The 16,831-nt window shown below is 37.1% G+C and overlaps 1 protein-coding gene across 5 annotated transcripts in view; it reads right to left on the reverse strand.

Moving 5' to 3' along the window:
• The window catches only part of PPP2R2C (protein phosphatase 2 regulatory subunit Bgamma), a 148,804-nt gene that overhangs the window by 114,149 nt on the left and 17,824 nt on the right, over window positions 1-16,831 (reverse strand). The window contains exon 2 of one of the 5 annotated variants that reach the window (XM_017824549.1): window positions 4,564-4,655. The exons of the other annotated variants lie outside the window; for them this stretch is intronic. Coding sequence (XP_017680038.1) covers window positions 4,564-4,630 — 67 coding nt within the window. The 5' untranslated portion in view covers window positions 4,631-4,655. The remainder of the gene's footprint in view (window positions 1-4,563; window positions 4,656-16,831) is intronic. 5 annotated transcript variants of the gene reach the window in all.

A 16,831-nucleotide genomic window follows, 5' to 3' on the forward strand; every position in this document is an offset into this window, starting at 1 on the left:
GAGACTCTTTTCTCACAAAACAACAATGTTAGTGTAAAAACTATCTTGGAATAAAAAAATAAAGGCAACTCTTATCCAGAATAAATGTTGCAATTCTGAATTTATCTCTATTGCTTCCATCCCAGAGGACAAACAGGATGCTGCTCTCCCAACCTGGTCCCAAACTGCCAGAATTCATTTTTTCATTCTTTTCTACTAATTAGCAAATTAAATTTTTTTTCTTTTGACAAACTACAGAGCAATAGGTCACACTAGGTCATTCAGCACTTAACACACATATCCACAGACAGGATCTGGTAAACAGTGTTACAACAAAACCACTGCACTCCAGCCACTTTTGCCCTAAGATTCCCACTAACAACTCGAATTTTTTTTTCACCAAAAGTTCAGATCTATTTCCTGGAATTTTAGTCACTGTTTTTTTTCATTACAGATTAATAAAAATTAAGGGACTGATTAAAATTTAAGTTCTTATTAAGATGCATCTGTCCTTTAGAACAAATTAAGTTTTCTTTTTCCTGAAGCATATTCTTAAGTATTTTTTTAAAAAGAACACATTTCCTAATTTGCTTCATCTCCCTAGAAGACCCTAAAGAATTTGATCAAGCAAAAGAAAATCTACCAAAATCCACAGCCCCCTGGCACAACAACTGAGCACAAGAGAAATTCTCTATCAACTCCAAATGTAGAACAGATGAGCCCAAGAAGAAAACGGCGCAAACAGTATTTAAGTGCAAACAAACCTTCCTTTTACCCCATAAAATCTAACAATTCTAGAGTCTCAGTATTTATTCTGCTAATTTTTCATTTGCTACATACTAAAGTAGAAAAAACTTTCTGAAAATTCAGATTTCATCAACCTGAATACTCTTGAGCTGTTAGGTCTCACTAGCTGTCCTAGGAATAATATCAAAAACAAAAAAACCACTTCACATGGGGTTTTGTAGTTGATCTGATAGTTTGACTTCATGAAAACTTAACTCATTTGTGAGTCAGGATTTTATGGAATGCAGAGGATGACGGTTACCTGTATTGTACTTGTCATGATGATAATCAGATGGCATTCTCATAAGGCCCCTGAAAGAAGATTTACATTCCGTATCACCTTTTCATTTTTGTCTGAATATCTCATCCTGTGTATGCAATATTTTTTCTGTTAAACTGTTTTCAGTTCAAATACTCTCAAATACTCAAACGTCTGAGTTCAAATATTCTGCTACAAGATTAAAGGTGACATTCTCAAAAGCTATTTCAATGGGCCTCAACTTTCTAGGCACTCAAAAGAAAATAATTAAATCAGTGAGGTTGTCATTGTGGGACTTGGGGGGCTGTTTGCTGGTTTGTTCCTTGCACAGAGTCTGCAATAAGCTATAAATACACATTTCTCTATTATGTGCATTACAGGAACATCCAGAGTCTCAGGGAGGGTTGGCTTTATGCATGCAAACAGAAAAACAAATTTCCTGCCCTGTAAGAGTTCAGCACTGGCAATGGTCCTGCAATGATTTCCATGTGTGGCAACACTTGAACCCTTACAGATGCCATAGTATTGCTATGCATATTGCTATATTCAGTAGATTACTAAATAAGTGTGAAATCAAGCATTTTTCATATACACTGTTTTACAGCTATTGATTGATAATGGTATCCTAGTCACAAACTGCTGGACTAAAACTGCCAACCCAAAGATTAATGGAGGGTAAAAACTTAAGTCCTTCATGAAACCCAGAGAGACAGGTGAAAAATTCCTTTCTACAATCCCAATCATTCTAAACAGGGACATGTTAGAAGCCTATGATATCTACCTGGTAAACCTGTGAAATCAGTTGCACAGCCTGAGAGCTGAGCAATGAGTTTTCATTTCCAGTGGCTTTGGTGCTTTAGTCTCCCTTTTACTTCCAGATGCCAGTGGCATAAAGTTTCGATTAGAAGGAATTTCCTTCTGCTGCATCTCAGCAATTTATTTTTAGAAGTCCATCCCTGACACATGAAATATTTCTAAATGCATCAAATAAACGCTTCCTTTTGAGCAATCTAACATTACACAGTTCCTTCCAGATCATCACACGCAGACTGATGTACCGTGCCCTAGCTCCAAACCTGTGAGGGATCACCTACATATGAACACAGATATCCATTATCTTCACAGGCAGAAAGATGAAAAGCAAACAACGTTTCAGCATGGGGGTGTCCCAACTGTGACCGTGCTAAATCCACATATTATTCAATGTGAGCCCAAGGTATTTCTTATTTCTTGTCTGCAACCTCTGCTCTGACACCTGACCCAAAATTATGACTATATTCCTTAAACTCTGTTATTCAGTGGTTGGTGAAAAAAAAATCAGTTTTTAAAAACTGAGCCTGAAGCCCCAAACCAACTCACTGCAATTCAGGAAAGGTATTTATATACCCTCTCCAAAGACTGCTTTAACTTTCTTCTCGTCCCAGTCCCTGGACATAATCAGTGAGGCTACACAATCAAATGACAAGTTGATAAAATGGAAACTCTTAAGACAGGGTACTATAACTATGAATCTAATGGCAAAGCCTTTTCTCATGTGACCAGTCATAGCGTAAGAGAGTTACACAAGCTAGGGCTCCACGATGGAGGCTGTGAGGATTATCCTGCTCTGGGATGCTCGGGGTCATACTCTGGTTTACAAGTATGTTCCTTTAGATCACCATTATTCAATGTAAATATGCAGAAAAATCAGACTCCGTATCAATTAGTATTCACAGAAAGCAGACACAGAGACAGAACGATGAATGTGTTATGAATAAAATACAGTGAGAAGAAAACAGTTTCTGTGGCCATTCTTTTGTGTTTACACTGACAATGATTCAACTGTGTTTTTTTACTCAAATTTAAAACAAAGTGTACCATAAAAAAGGTTTAATTGTGACAAGGTATATAATTATCTTCAAAGCTTTACATGGCACAGAGGGAGGTGTGAGCTGAAATTCTGCAGTCAGTTCACACAGGTGTGTGGGAGAACAACTCTGCACCTCTCTGTAGCTTTGTCAATGTCAGTAAGGAGTTAGCAATCTGCACTGCATTCAGAGCTGAAACCAAATCAAATCCACATGATTTATCGGCACCCTACAAATGTTAAGTGAGGTGATTTAATAACAAACATGCCCGATATTATACCTTCTAATGACATGTATTGTCATGACAAGGATCCTCAAACTGTTCTCCACTTAAAATGACCTCATGGATCAGTGACAAATGACTTCTCAACAGGACTTTGTGACTAATTTTATCAGTAAACCAAACCTGTTATCCCTTGCTACCCTACAAAATAATAATAAAAAAAAAAAGTCAGGAACTCTTTTAGCTATATATATGGAATGAATACTATTCTGATTCATATCCTTTAAAGTAAAAAAATTAGGAAATCTCTTCAGGAAGTCTATATTAGTTAGGAAAATTAACTCTTCTATGATCTTGGGGAAATGGACAGGAATAATCCTAAATTTATACAGTTATTTAATTTTACTATGTTCTCTTGTTATCATACCTGTTTACAAACAGCCATAGAAACAGAGTTAAACAGACTTACAGGCCTCCGCTACAAGTAACAATCAGGGCATTGCAAACCTTTCACACAGCCCTTGAAGCTACAAAAGTAATTCACCATGACCTAACAGCCTTCCTAAGCCTTTGTTTCCATTTTCTCAAGTGTATTTCTATATTTAAGAGATGTAAATTTGGCTGAAAACAGAATACTCCTTACTGTATTTGAAGTATGTAGTATTTAAATAGCTCCAGAAATTTATATGAGAATTAATTTGCAAACTTGTAAGGACTCATTTTTGTTCTGAAAACTTGCATCAGTCATCAATGCCTCTCACATATCATATATTTCTGGTTTGGATGACAACTATCTATTGTAACTGCAATACATACTCATTATTTTCATATAGTGTAGAATGTTGCACGTCTAACTTCAGATAGGCAGATTTCATTAACTGTAAAATAATCTAAAAAGGAACACTAGTTTACCAGCTTAATTGGTGTTAATATCTAAATTACACAGTAATTACAAAAAGAGAAAATGTTGAGATATGGTTTTGCAACAGAAACCTAATAGCTCATTTAGATACTAAAAACCAACATACACTTTCTTATCAATTTTTGGTGCATTTCAAAGCATGCCTCCTGGTCTAGTGCTTTACAGCTCCTCTTGCACACATGGCTGCCACCAGTAAGTACTCTTCTCTACCACATTTACAACCAGGCTGCATTCAGGTTTTCACATGCCACTTTGTAGACGTGTACATAAAGCACTGACAAAGTTTCTGAAACAAAACAATGCAAAAAGAAAAAATGCAAAGGTGCCATCCAACCACAAAGAAATACCAAAATGTGAGAGCAGCCAAGCAGAATAATGCAACCTCAACGAATCCAGCCCACGCCGCTTTATGCTACATAAACTGATTCTCTGTTAAAGACTGGTGGCTCACTCAAGACAAGGGGTCAGCCTCCATCCAACAGCCTGTCCTGCAGGAACCACCGCCTGGCAGCAGTCGCTGCACGGACAGACTCTTCCACCCACTCACCTCCAGAAGTGACCTCTTCAGAACTGGGTTGAGGAACATTGGCAGGACAATGTGGGGAAGCTTGCATTGCTGCCGCCCTGGCTATACCTGTCCTGTGGAGAAATAGAGGACTTAATTTCCAGGGCTGTCAGTCAGCACCTTCCACATTACAAGTGAAGGAAAAAGAAACGAATTTGACAATGCCCGCTCTGAGCCAGTATATTTTGGGGGTGTGGTGAAGAACCCCCACTTCCTACTGAAGTCTTTAGAGGACTTTCATATCTTCTGTGAGCTCCACTGGTTTGCCCGGCCAGCAAGCTGGATTCTTTGGTTCATGAGCTGATGATGCTCTTGCCAGTTACCTATTGTAGCAAGCTGAGACATGGCCAGAGAATCAACATAACTAGACAGCCTAAACAGAATAATTAAGGAAATCATGTTTAAAATAATCTCTGAACTCTGACATGGACAAGTAACCACTGAGTAGCTCTCCCTTCTACCTCCCTTTCAAAATGGCAATTTTCTTCTCTTCACACATTTTCCTTTACAGAAACCATTACTAGATGAATTATGTAACAGAGAAATAGGTATTTTGCTTCTCCTGTCCAACCAATTCCATAGAGGCATTTTATTTTACTTCCACATTAATTTAAATAGGGTTACCACAAGAATCCATTCAAACAAAGACCTTTCCCCTTAAAAAAGGAAAAAAGTAAACTTTCCACTCTTCCCATGATTTCCAGCTAGGACAATGGTTTTCAGCCCCCAGATTTTATTATGACACATTCGTATATACCAAAGTGCAATCCATTAGAGAGAGAAAGAGACAAAAATAACTGTCCGAAATGCATGAATAAACCATTCTTCTGAGCATGGTGACGAATGTAATATTTTACAATTTCAAAAACAATTCTCTAAAGCCCTACTAAAACGAGTGTTTGTCCCAAAAGTGATCTCTGTGTATCTTTCAGGAGTACCATGATGACTTTTGTTGGAGGAAATGTCAGGTTTAGACACCGAGGACCAAAGCTAATGACTATTTCATTGTGGTACGAGTGTGCACTGAATACTGATGTTCACAGGCAGGAACAATTTCCAATAATTAACTGGAAACATATCAGCCTTCCCTGTATTTGCTTAACTTTGGTCAACAGCAATGTTAACCATGCAAGTGAATTGAGAGACAAGGCAAAGCCTATGCATGTGAAGTTTATACAGAATTCAGAACTGCTGAAAAGTATGGAAAGCAAGCCAAGGAAATTATGATTATAATAATATGGCAAAGCAACTCTATTAAAGAAAAACACCCCAAACAAAAACCCCTGCACTAATTACTGAAGCTGGAGAGTTAATGTAGGAGTAAATAGCATTGTTAACTTCTTATTTGTGCAAAACAGATTTACCCATCACTCTCTTCCTTAACAAAGATACCAGATGTTTTTATTTTTTAATTTGTCACTGTATGCTGGTTTTCCTCTTCCTAAAGTTCCAAAATATTAATCCCTTCAAAGCAACAAAATAATTTGTGTCTCTGAATATCTACCACCTTGGAGTATAATTATGGCTGATTATAAAGAGACTTTGGCCAAGATATTTGGATGAGGAATTTCCAAGAGAAATAATAAAAATTGGTCACATATATAATATCATACTTAATAAAGCCAGAATTTAAATATGAAATAAGATACAGCAGGTTGGCTCACATAAATAGGACAAACATTAATTCTGTCCCAGGCACTACAGATCAATGTTCTGTTCACCTTCTAAGGCAGTGATTATTCTAAGCATTAACAGGAGTTTTAGTAAATCTGCTCCTTTTCTTCATGTGACAAATACTATGAGTATCAGAAAGAACCAAAATGAAAAGAACCTGACAACCTTAGGTTTTACATACTGCCTCAAGTGATACTTCCAGTATCACCAAAAAGCTGCCCCCAACACCATCACACATTGATAATCTAGATATTACAGAAACAATACAGAGATATCACTGAGACTTTTCTTCTCCAGACATGAGAATTCAAATGCTTCAAAATATTTGGGGATATATTTGAATAATCACTGAAAGGACTAGGACTTCTAATGTGTTTATCCTCGCTCAAATCCAAACTGGTAAAAGCTAAAACTGGTGAGAGAGGGGACCTTATAATTGAAAGCAAGAGTTGAAATGGTCACAGTGTGGATTTCTGTTTGTTTGGTTTAGTACAAAAACATCAAATGACAAGGTTTTTGAGGGTAACACACATTTATTTAAAAAACAAGCCTAAAGTGTTCAAAAACAAGCACCTTATGCATTAAATACTTCAAAACGCTTTTCCTTTGCTTACATCCTCCTGATTTGCTCCCAACAAATTATTGTTCTTAAACCTCCCCTACAGTCTACATTGACCTATACATCTCAAGCACTTCAAGAGGCACTTTAACCATATGGGATATTTCTAAAATGTAGGATCATTTTCTCTGTCTGGAATAGTAATCCATGGAACAAAAAAAAGAAAACAACTTTGCCTCAGGAGGAAGATACATGTTCCAGAGATTAGTCCAATGCAAACAGAAATCTATTCCATGAGAGAAAGCACATGCTATTTTTAGGATGAATTCACATCCTGCCACGATATCCAAGCTAGAATATCCCCTCTTCCTCCTTATTTAAAAATTGTGTAGAATCTATTGTGTACATAAGGACTCTACTCAGTTCTCAGATACACCAGAAGTTTTCCTGTGAGTCCTATGGAAATCATTGTTCTTTCTAAAGTTCATTTTCCATTTGAGAAATGAGGAAATCCCACCTTTCAGTCTCCCTAACTGGAAAAATAAATGGTGTACATTGCATGAGCCTTTAGATGAGTGAATCCATGCATCTATGACTACAGCAGTGGATTCCCCAGTGACAACATTCAGGTGGTGCTTCAACATAACCTTTCCCATTTCCTGCAGGTGTGAGATGACTGTAGTCCCACCTGGGTCTCTCCAACCAACATACAGCTGGTGAAATAAAATAAGACTGACAATCTGTACCTACAGCTGAAACATGTCAGATAGCACTGTTAAGGAGCCCATACTTGCATTCCAGCATCCAGAAATGATGATGCTAGTATCTATCTGAACTTTAATGGACAGACTCCACAGAAAAAAGGATAATGGCAGTTTCAATATACTACATGCTATGGCTTTGCTAAGAACCTATGAGGTTTTTTTATGCAAGCTAAAAAGGATATTGATTGATAATGGTCCATTGCACACTAAATACAATTTCCACTGTTGCTATTCAAGGTATGTTTCTCACTAAGAAGAGAATCAGCAAGTCTTTCTTGAAGCAGAAATGTCTAAGGCTCCTTTGCATATTTTCAAACAATCTTGGCAGCTAGAGGTAGCCAAAAACATACACTGATTCATGAAAAAAACATACAGCAAACTCACTTTGGTACCAGACAAGCTTAGAGTATTTTCACTGTGCACTGTGGACTGCAAGACACTGCCAATCTAAAACATCCATAGTGATACAGCTAACAGTACAAACTCAGTGCTTCACCTCCGAGTTACAGACTAAGGAAAGACAAGAAATGACTGTAAGCTATCTAGATGGACCCTGAGTAACTTCAAAAAGAAGTGCAAAATTCTGCACTTGGAGCAGAATAATTCCACACATCTGGCTGAAAAGCAACTGGCTGGAAAGGACCTGGGGTCAGTCTGGATGCTAGTGGCCAAATATGAGCCAACAGTGCTTCACATCAGCAAACCACATGCTGGAACAACACTAGGAAGAAAGTGGCCAGAAGAAAGAGGGAAATCACTCTCTGCTCATCTCTGATGAAGCTACACTTGGAACATTGTGTCACAAGAGTTCAATACATTTCCACAAGTGAACAAACCAGATTATGATAAAGTTAACCACTATTTTTAAGACTAACTAATAAAGTGACTAATTCTGCACTTGGTACACAATTTTTCTTCCAAAAAATGCAACCATGCTAATTCTTCAGCCAGAGTCTATTCCTTGATAGTGGGTTAATCTTTCAAGTAATGCCTCTATCAAAGAACTCTGGGATGCTCTTAACATGAATCACCAACTACAGGAAGACTCCTCATCAGCTTAAGTATTTCCCTAAATGTTCTGCACATAGCTCAAAAACCCCACTGTGTTGTTATGATACTACCACAATATTAACTTTTGGAATCTGTGAAGGCATCCTTAAGGAAGACAATATGAACTTAACAAATAAACACAAACCCAAAAATATGTGAACGGGCAGATGAAGGGGAAGAATTACTGTTTCCTTATGACATACATTTTCTAAGGTTCTGGTAGAGATAACCCTGAAAAGTATCTGTAACAAAGAAAAACTATTTAAGGGCTAAAACTATGTCGCTGACATTCATGAAATATCCTGCAATTTTTTTCAAGGAGATTTAATTATACCTTTCATGCTACTCATGCATTAACAGATCTTCTGGTTAGCATTAATTTGAATTCTATTGCAACATAAATTAATACAATTTAGACATACTTATCAGCCCTTTAAATAACAAACTGATGTGTCCAGGCAGCATATTCTTGAAAAGAAGAAAAAGACATGCAATTAAAACCTGAACTGCAATTACTTTGCATTTCAGAAAGCTAAAAAGTAGCCTGAAGCAAATTACCTCAAAGAGAAAATCTGGAGAGCAGTTTTGCTTCAAGCAAAGACTTAACAGTATTTAAAAGAAAACAATGTGCAGCATAAGTAAGTCATACAGCAGGCAAAAGGGTCAAAGAAAAATAAATGGGTTGTACTCATGTTAGTATAAATCTGAATGCATTAAGCTGCTAAGGAAACCTGCAAAAACGGTATTAAGGTCACAGTATTCAACAGGATAATTTTAACCCTAATTTTAACCTTAAATTTAACAAATCATGCTATGCATGAGAATTTCCAAGGAGATTTCCTAACTCATTATGCAAAGGAACAAAATGATAACTCTAAACAGTTATAGTAGCTACGGAAAATCTGTTCTTTTGTTTAAAGAATAGCATATGGCTTGCTGATGAACAGGATTGCAGTAAATCCTAAGAAAATTAACTAACAAATCCATATACTTTTATCTCTGAGGTACTTTTGAGTGAAACCACAGGAAGTACTTATATTTCCTGACACTATATAGAAAACTCTAAGCTTTGTAGATTCTAAGAATTTCTGAATACACTGAGACTCCCAGAAAGGTTTTTGGTAAGCAGTTACTTTGTCTATTCCTGCACTGAGTCCGATAAACTCTTCAAAAAAACACTCCTCCTGTATCAGGGGTTATAAACTACATCTCCACACTGTATACAATGGAGTACTGAAGACAAAAGTAACTAAGGTTACTGTACAAAGTAGTTAGAACAAACAGAGGCAGAGAGTAGATATATTAATAGATGTATAGACGAAGAATAGATGTAGAGGTGAAGCACTGAAACAGGCTGCTGAGAGAAGCTGTGGATGCCCCATCCTTGGAAGTGTTCAAGGTCAGGTTGGAGGGGCCTTTGAGCAATGTGGTCTAGTGGAAGGTGTCTTTAAGATGCCTTCCAACCCAATCCATTCTATGGTTCTATGAGATTAAAATCAAGACTTTCAAAGCACACACAAAGTCTGTGGTTTGTATATACATCCATGTATTTTTATGGAATTATAATACGTACATAGACTACGGCCATGCAAAGCCACGCCCGCTGACTCAACCCCACTCGAGCCAGTGAGAGGTTCTCAATAGACTCCACTGGATATTAAATCACAGTTACATACATAAAGGCTGTAATAATCTGTCAGGTTTGTAAAGATGACACTGTTGCTGTTGCTCTTTGATGGAAAAAAGGAACTCAGTGTCCTAACAAAAAGAAGTAGCCCATTTCAGAATTTTATAACCCGCCACAGCAGAAAAAATAAAACTGAATTTAAAAAAAAAAAAAAAAAAAAAAAAAAAAAAAAACCAAACCACAACCTATACAACTTCCACTATTTAGTCACTTCCAGTTTTATAGTAGAATGGTAAACTTAAAAAGGAAATACTACTAGCTTTTCCATTATGATCACATGGTAAAATCCTGAGGCAATTCTTCAAACAAGTCTGTTGGTACTCACCTATTTAACTGGGACCTCACCCAGGAAACCTGTCAGGCCTCCCCACAAAGCCAGAAGTTCCTTTTCAGTAGAACGCTGCAGAAATAAGGACTCTTCAAATTTTAAAAACCCTTCCCCTAAACCTGAGAGTCATCTACAGATTAATCAATCAATTAATCAAGTCCAAGATGATTTTGAGTCATATCTGTGTCCTTTAATGACAGTAAAAGAATGGTATCAAGTGGCAATTCCAGGTCTTGTACTCACAAGATTCAATGGTTATGAGTAGAGAGAGCAGAAAGACTTTGGTCAAATGAGTTATGGTTTTGGCTGGACTTCCTTTTTGTTTTCCTAATAAAGATTTCTGGAGCTTGAAGAGTAGTAAGTACTGCAGATAAGAGCCAAGTATCACTACAATATCGTCAAGCAGCAAATGGAAAGAGAACAATTGTAATCAAGGAAGGAGTTCTGTCTCTTTGTTTCTTTCCCCAGAAGTGCTTGGATCTACACATTCCTAATGTCACCAAAGTCTGAGCAGGCAATATTACTTCCAGAGAGAGAAATGTTGAGAATTTAAAACTTTGGAGTCCTGCTTGGGCAGAGATGGAACAGTTGCCATCTGGCAGGAATTAAAGCTGGTATGGAAATTTCACAAAAGGAATTAAAAGATGGTCTGGCAAGTCGCCAAAAGGAGTTCAAAGGAACTTTAGCAGCATAAAGACACATACCAGAAGCACATGAAAAGGAACTTTAAGGCAAACCATTAGGTTTAAGAAAGTATCTGTTGCCTGGGTAGAAGGCTGTGTGAACCAGGGGGAAAATGTGAATTACTCTTGTCACATATTTAGTCCAAAAATATCTATGCTATCTTGTATAACTTCCGGTCTTGACCACATGTCAGCCATCTAGGAGAACAGATGTATTTTAGATTCCGCCCAAATTTTGAACTCCAACAACTGATCAACATATCCTTCTTTCTGTTCTTCAAGTGTGGCATGTTATTGGATCTGAGGTTCAGACTGGGGAAAAAGTCAGTCTGATAGCTATCTGTGAGTTAAAACATCTTAAACACAGATAAACTACAGTTCATGCCTTATATCACATTTATTGGGGTAAATATATAATGCAGGCATGAGTAATCAGCCATTTTACAGAAATAACATCAAAAGAGGACAGTTTTTAAAGCAGTTACCTTCGAAACCAGAAACGGACCATCCATGGATATGACCTGGGTAGCCTCAGAGTTGAAAAGAGGAACTCTGAGGATTTCGAGTTGGATAAATATTAAAGGGAACTGTTGGGTTGCTGCTTTTAAGAGCTATTACGATGAACAGGTGTTTTACCTCATCTCTATTTCTGCCCATGTGCAACTATTGAACTCTGCCAAAAAACTCTGTTCAGGCTTCCATCGAAAGAAGCAGTTTTTGAAAAATAAAATGAAAACAAAGGAAAATCTTACTGTGCTCCAGCAGAAGGTTTCTCAGTGGGCCAGAATAAGGAACAGAAAAAACAATTACTCTTTACATAAACTCATGAGAACCACAAGCTAAAGCACAAGACTTAAACAAATTGCTTGTCCAGAATGAGCAAATAGGTGAAGTTATTATTTTTAGGGGAAAAAACTGTGCTCAAGTTTGCTAGAACTGTCCAGCAGCTTTTCTACTGTCAGGTTCCACCCATGATGGCAGTTCCTAGTTAAAATGTTTAGCTATCTCTTGTTGTCACATGTAGTCAAATCTCATCTAGCTATCTTTTATACTTTCAGGATGCAGGTATCAGCAGTATTTAACTAACATATCTTGCCTTGCAAACTCCTACAGGGTTTCACTTGCACAGTAAAACCTCAGATTCTGGAGTCACGATTTCTGGACTGCAGCGCAAAACTGCAAAAGGCAGAGAACAGGAGCACCTCCATTTTTCAGCTTTGAAAGCAGATTCTGGTGAGTTCCTTTATTCCTTTCCTTAAGCTCAACTATTTGGATTCTACTGTTGTTATAAAGCATATCTGCGCTCATATGCACAAACAAATTTCTGAATTGAGATTTCTAGATCAAGAGTGACTCAGCAAGAAGGACACTGAGAGCTTAGAAGTATTCACAACATTTCAGGAAAGGAAACAGCCAAACTAAATATTTTTTTAAAGAAAACTGTGTAAAGTCAACTGCTAAAAACAATATTACTGAATTCAGTCATTAAAATGTTAAATATAAGAATAGCTTCCTGTGCTAACCTCAATATAACTATATCCATCAAGTCTCATCTGTAATAACCAGGGTGGTGTTTGCTCTGTGCAGTCCAAATTGCTAATTCCTCCCATTTACAACAACTTCCTGGCTTTCAGGAACAAAAATCATTTTCTGTCTAAATATACTTACACTCAACAATCAGAAATGAATCCTTCTGCAAACAACTCTCCACACTGGCAATCGTCTTAGTAATTATTTATAGCACAGAAGCATCAAAGCTTTCTGCTTTCAGATTTAACATTACTACTCTTACCACCATTTCCCAGGTACACCCAGGATAGCTGTCAAACATTTTTCCAATAATACTTCTAGCTTGTATTTCCTCCTTTTCCCATTTATGCGCAGTAGGGCATAAATATTGCAAAAGCCTTATAACAAGGTGGTTTTGAAGGAGCATTACAGTAAAGCTTCACTACTCTGAGTTTTTAACCACAGTGATTGAACAGTTTAGAGAGAGCAGTGGTGGGACTCTGATGACAGATGGAAACTTTGCACCTGCAGAAGACAGCACTGCCCACAGTAACCTGTGCTTTCAGGAGCAGGCAGGTGTGGTGCTTCCCTCCCTGCTAGCAAGGGACAAACTTAATAAATACCAGGCCAAGTTTGCTGACATTTTCTGAAGAAGCTTAGGTTGGTGGGCTAACCAGTGCCTCTTTCACTCTGTTCTGATACTTCCTCTGAGATGAGACAGGCTCCAACAGCGGCAGACAAAGAAAGATGGGCAACCAAGGCTACAGCTTCCTCTGGAGAACAGACCATTTGCTGACAATAATCACATCCATATCAGTTTCAAAACAAACTCCAAACTTTAAATACCATGAAATTAATTTTAAGGTATAAAAAAGTAGAAGAAACATTGTCAGTGTTACAACCTAACCAAAAAACTGGGAAAGATCAATGCAACAAACAGCTGTTTGTTTGTACTCTGTACAAATCACATTCAGCAATTATTTCTGCAGGACATTTCAAAGTTAAGGCAACTAAAACCCATCACTTGGACATAGTATAAATTCCTGCAGCTAATAAACGCTGAAGTTTTAATACAATTGGCTGATTTGCAATATCATTACTGCTAACAGATGCAACTTACTTGTTTTACATCTAGCACCCTTCATAACATTTACATAGTAACATAAAAGGCCTCTACTATATATGACTCATTTTTCTGAAACGCATGTGGAAGCACAGAAATGTCTAAGCTAGCAATTAAGGACACATCTAACCCTGGAAAATAAAATTCATGTCCAAGCAATGAGTTTTTCAGAAAGCTGCAGCTCATCACCACCTCAGAGGAAAACCAGAAATGCGAAGACACTGATTATCACACCAGGGCACAAGGAAGTCACAGCCAACTCTCTCTCCCCTGACCAGCAAACACTGACAAACATAGAACAAAAGAGTCTGTGAATCATTTGGGACTTGAAAGACATACAGTGCCCTACATGCAAGCTCTTACTGTCCCATTTCCCAATGCTGAAACTTCTCCATAGCCATTTTAATACTTTTAGACTCACATTTCAAGCACAGCAACTGGAAGGAATACAGACACACCAGAAAAAAATGTAGCAGCAGTCATCCACAAGACTTGTGTAGGTGGAAGACATACAAGAACACAAGTGCACACAACATGCACAAAATCATATTCACATTCCACTTGATCAATAAGAATNCACATCTACCTATTTCAAAGAGACTGCATATGTGAATTCTGCTTTGAGCTTCGCTGCTGATTAAAGAGAATACACTTGACCTAAATCTTCCATTCAAAAGGAGACTACAGAACACACATCTGACTTCATGTTGTACTGGTTATTCCCATATCACAGATATGCATGCAGAAACAAAAGGTATCAAATCAAGCAGGGTGTCAAATTAAAACGTAGAATGACAAAAGTCTCATGTGCCACCTTAGCAGCCAATTGTGTCCTGCACTTACCAGTCCACTGTGCCTATTTGTTTAATTTTTCTAATTAATTATTACTACTTAATTTATTAAATCAATTTTTCTTTTTATCATAACACAAGGTAGAAATAAAGATGTTCTATCAGAAATTATTTATGAAATAATGACAGATCCTAATTTACAGCTGTACATTTGAAAATGCTGAAAAGATTTATTAAAGACCTTGTGCCAGGTTCTATCATAAATTCAAACCTGTCAAATAATAGAACATGAGGTTATGTTGAATGGATAAAAGTTTAGAAATAAATTATTGAAAATTTGTGACCAGCTCATTGCTTAAAAAATATTTCTAGTTTCTATTTGAAATGCTCATTTAACATCTTCGATTGAGGAGAAATAATATGGAGCCATTAAAAACTGAGAGAAGGAAATAACCAATAATTTAATTTTAATTCAACTCTGATGATCTTTATTTCTACTAGAAACTGGCTGAGCAGGCAGAGCATGCTATGGCTGTCTTTAATGCAAACAGTACTATCACAGGCAGCATTAACCTCAGAATCTGCTCAAAAGGTGTTATTTTGTACAGTCACCAACTACTTGCAACACCTGAGTCACACAAACAACAAAAGCACTACGAAACAGGAAGAAGTAAGAGGACAATAATGAAGTTCTAGTCAGACTTGAGTTGAACTGGAACTAGAAGGTAATAAACCAACTCTCAGTCTTTTACTGTCTTCTGTACTCTGTTTCTAAGTAAAACATACAAATGCCATCATAACACAAACGTTTGCATCTTTTTCTTCTTTTTTTCAGATGGACCAGTGAACATAAAAGAAAAAAACACTGCTATATTTAACAATATAGATCCCAAATCCCTGTCATATTAATAATTCACAAAAGTCACTGAACTGCATGACATGTTGTGCTGAGAGATTTTATTAGGAATTGAGTCTCTTAATGCACATTTTTATTACTTGTCTTTGCACTGGCAAAATACAGTCTGTTCTCATTTGCATTGAAGCAATAACAAAAACAGGTACAAGAGCTTTTCAGTAAGGAAACATTCCTGAGAAAAGGAACTCTCATCATATATAAGGCTGCTTTGCTAGGTGGGGGCTTTGTTCTTGATAAAGAACTGGAGAACTTTCACCAGGAACTAGTAATATAGACCACATTCATAACTAAGGGCAAGCTCAGCATTAACCTAAGAACTACAGTTCATCAAGAAAATGCCTCAACATGGCTAGAAGTTAATTTAAAACCCTTTCTTCTTTAAAAAACAAAAATCCCCATAATAACTTCATCTAATTTCCTGAGATTATTACCTACTCTACCATCCTTTCCCTGGCCAAAGCAATTACACTGAGATTACCCAGCAAATACCTTGTCTTCTCTTAGCACACACTCCTCAACAAAAAGCCTTACTACGGTGGATGAAACAAATTGTGGAAGGAAAGTCTCAAAGACACCGAAACCGGTAACAATGTAGTAACACAACATAAGCAGTAATGATTGATTACCTTTTTATGGCTATAATAAAAGATAGTCAGCTCTTCTATTATAAAATATTCAGTGTTATTGTATTGTGCTTCACATTTTAAACTGATGCAAGAACCACATCTATTATTCACTAAACTCACCATTTAAATATATGTTTTCTACGTAGAAAACAAAATACACTGCAAAGTATGGTTTTCTTTTCATCATGATGCATATACTAAATAAAGTGTTCCAACGGCACTGGCTCTACCTGCACGGTGTTGTTCAGTTCTTCAATACTTTTGAATTGTCACTTTCAAGTACGACAAAATCCGGCACAGATGTCGAGCTTGCACGGATCACATTTTATGCCTGCATTTTATCTTACACGTACATAGCAGTGCTGACCTCCTGAGTTTCCATTTTTAAGGTTTATATGTAGGTAAATCTATCACGTATAGCAGATTTATAGCCAAATATCCTATAATCACTTCTATTTATAATGTTTCTAGTCTGCTGGCACCTGAGGAAGCAGCTTCTTTCACAGCTCTGCACTCTCACTGTCATGGAAGGAGCTTGGC

The sequence above is a fragment of the Lepidothrix coronata genome, unplaced genomic scaffold, assembly GCF_001604755.1.
Source record: "Lepidothrix coronata isolate B3197 unplaced genomic scaffold, Lepidothrix_coronata-1.0 Scaffold111, whole genome shotgun sequence".
Taxonomy (NCBI): Eukaryota; Metazoa; Chordata; class Aves; order Passeriformes; family Pipridae; genus Lepidothrix; species Lepidothrix coronata.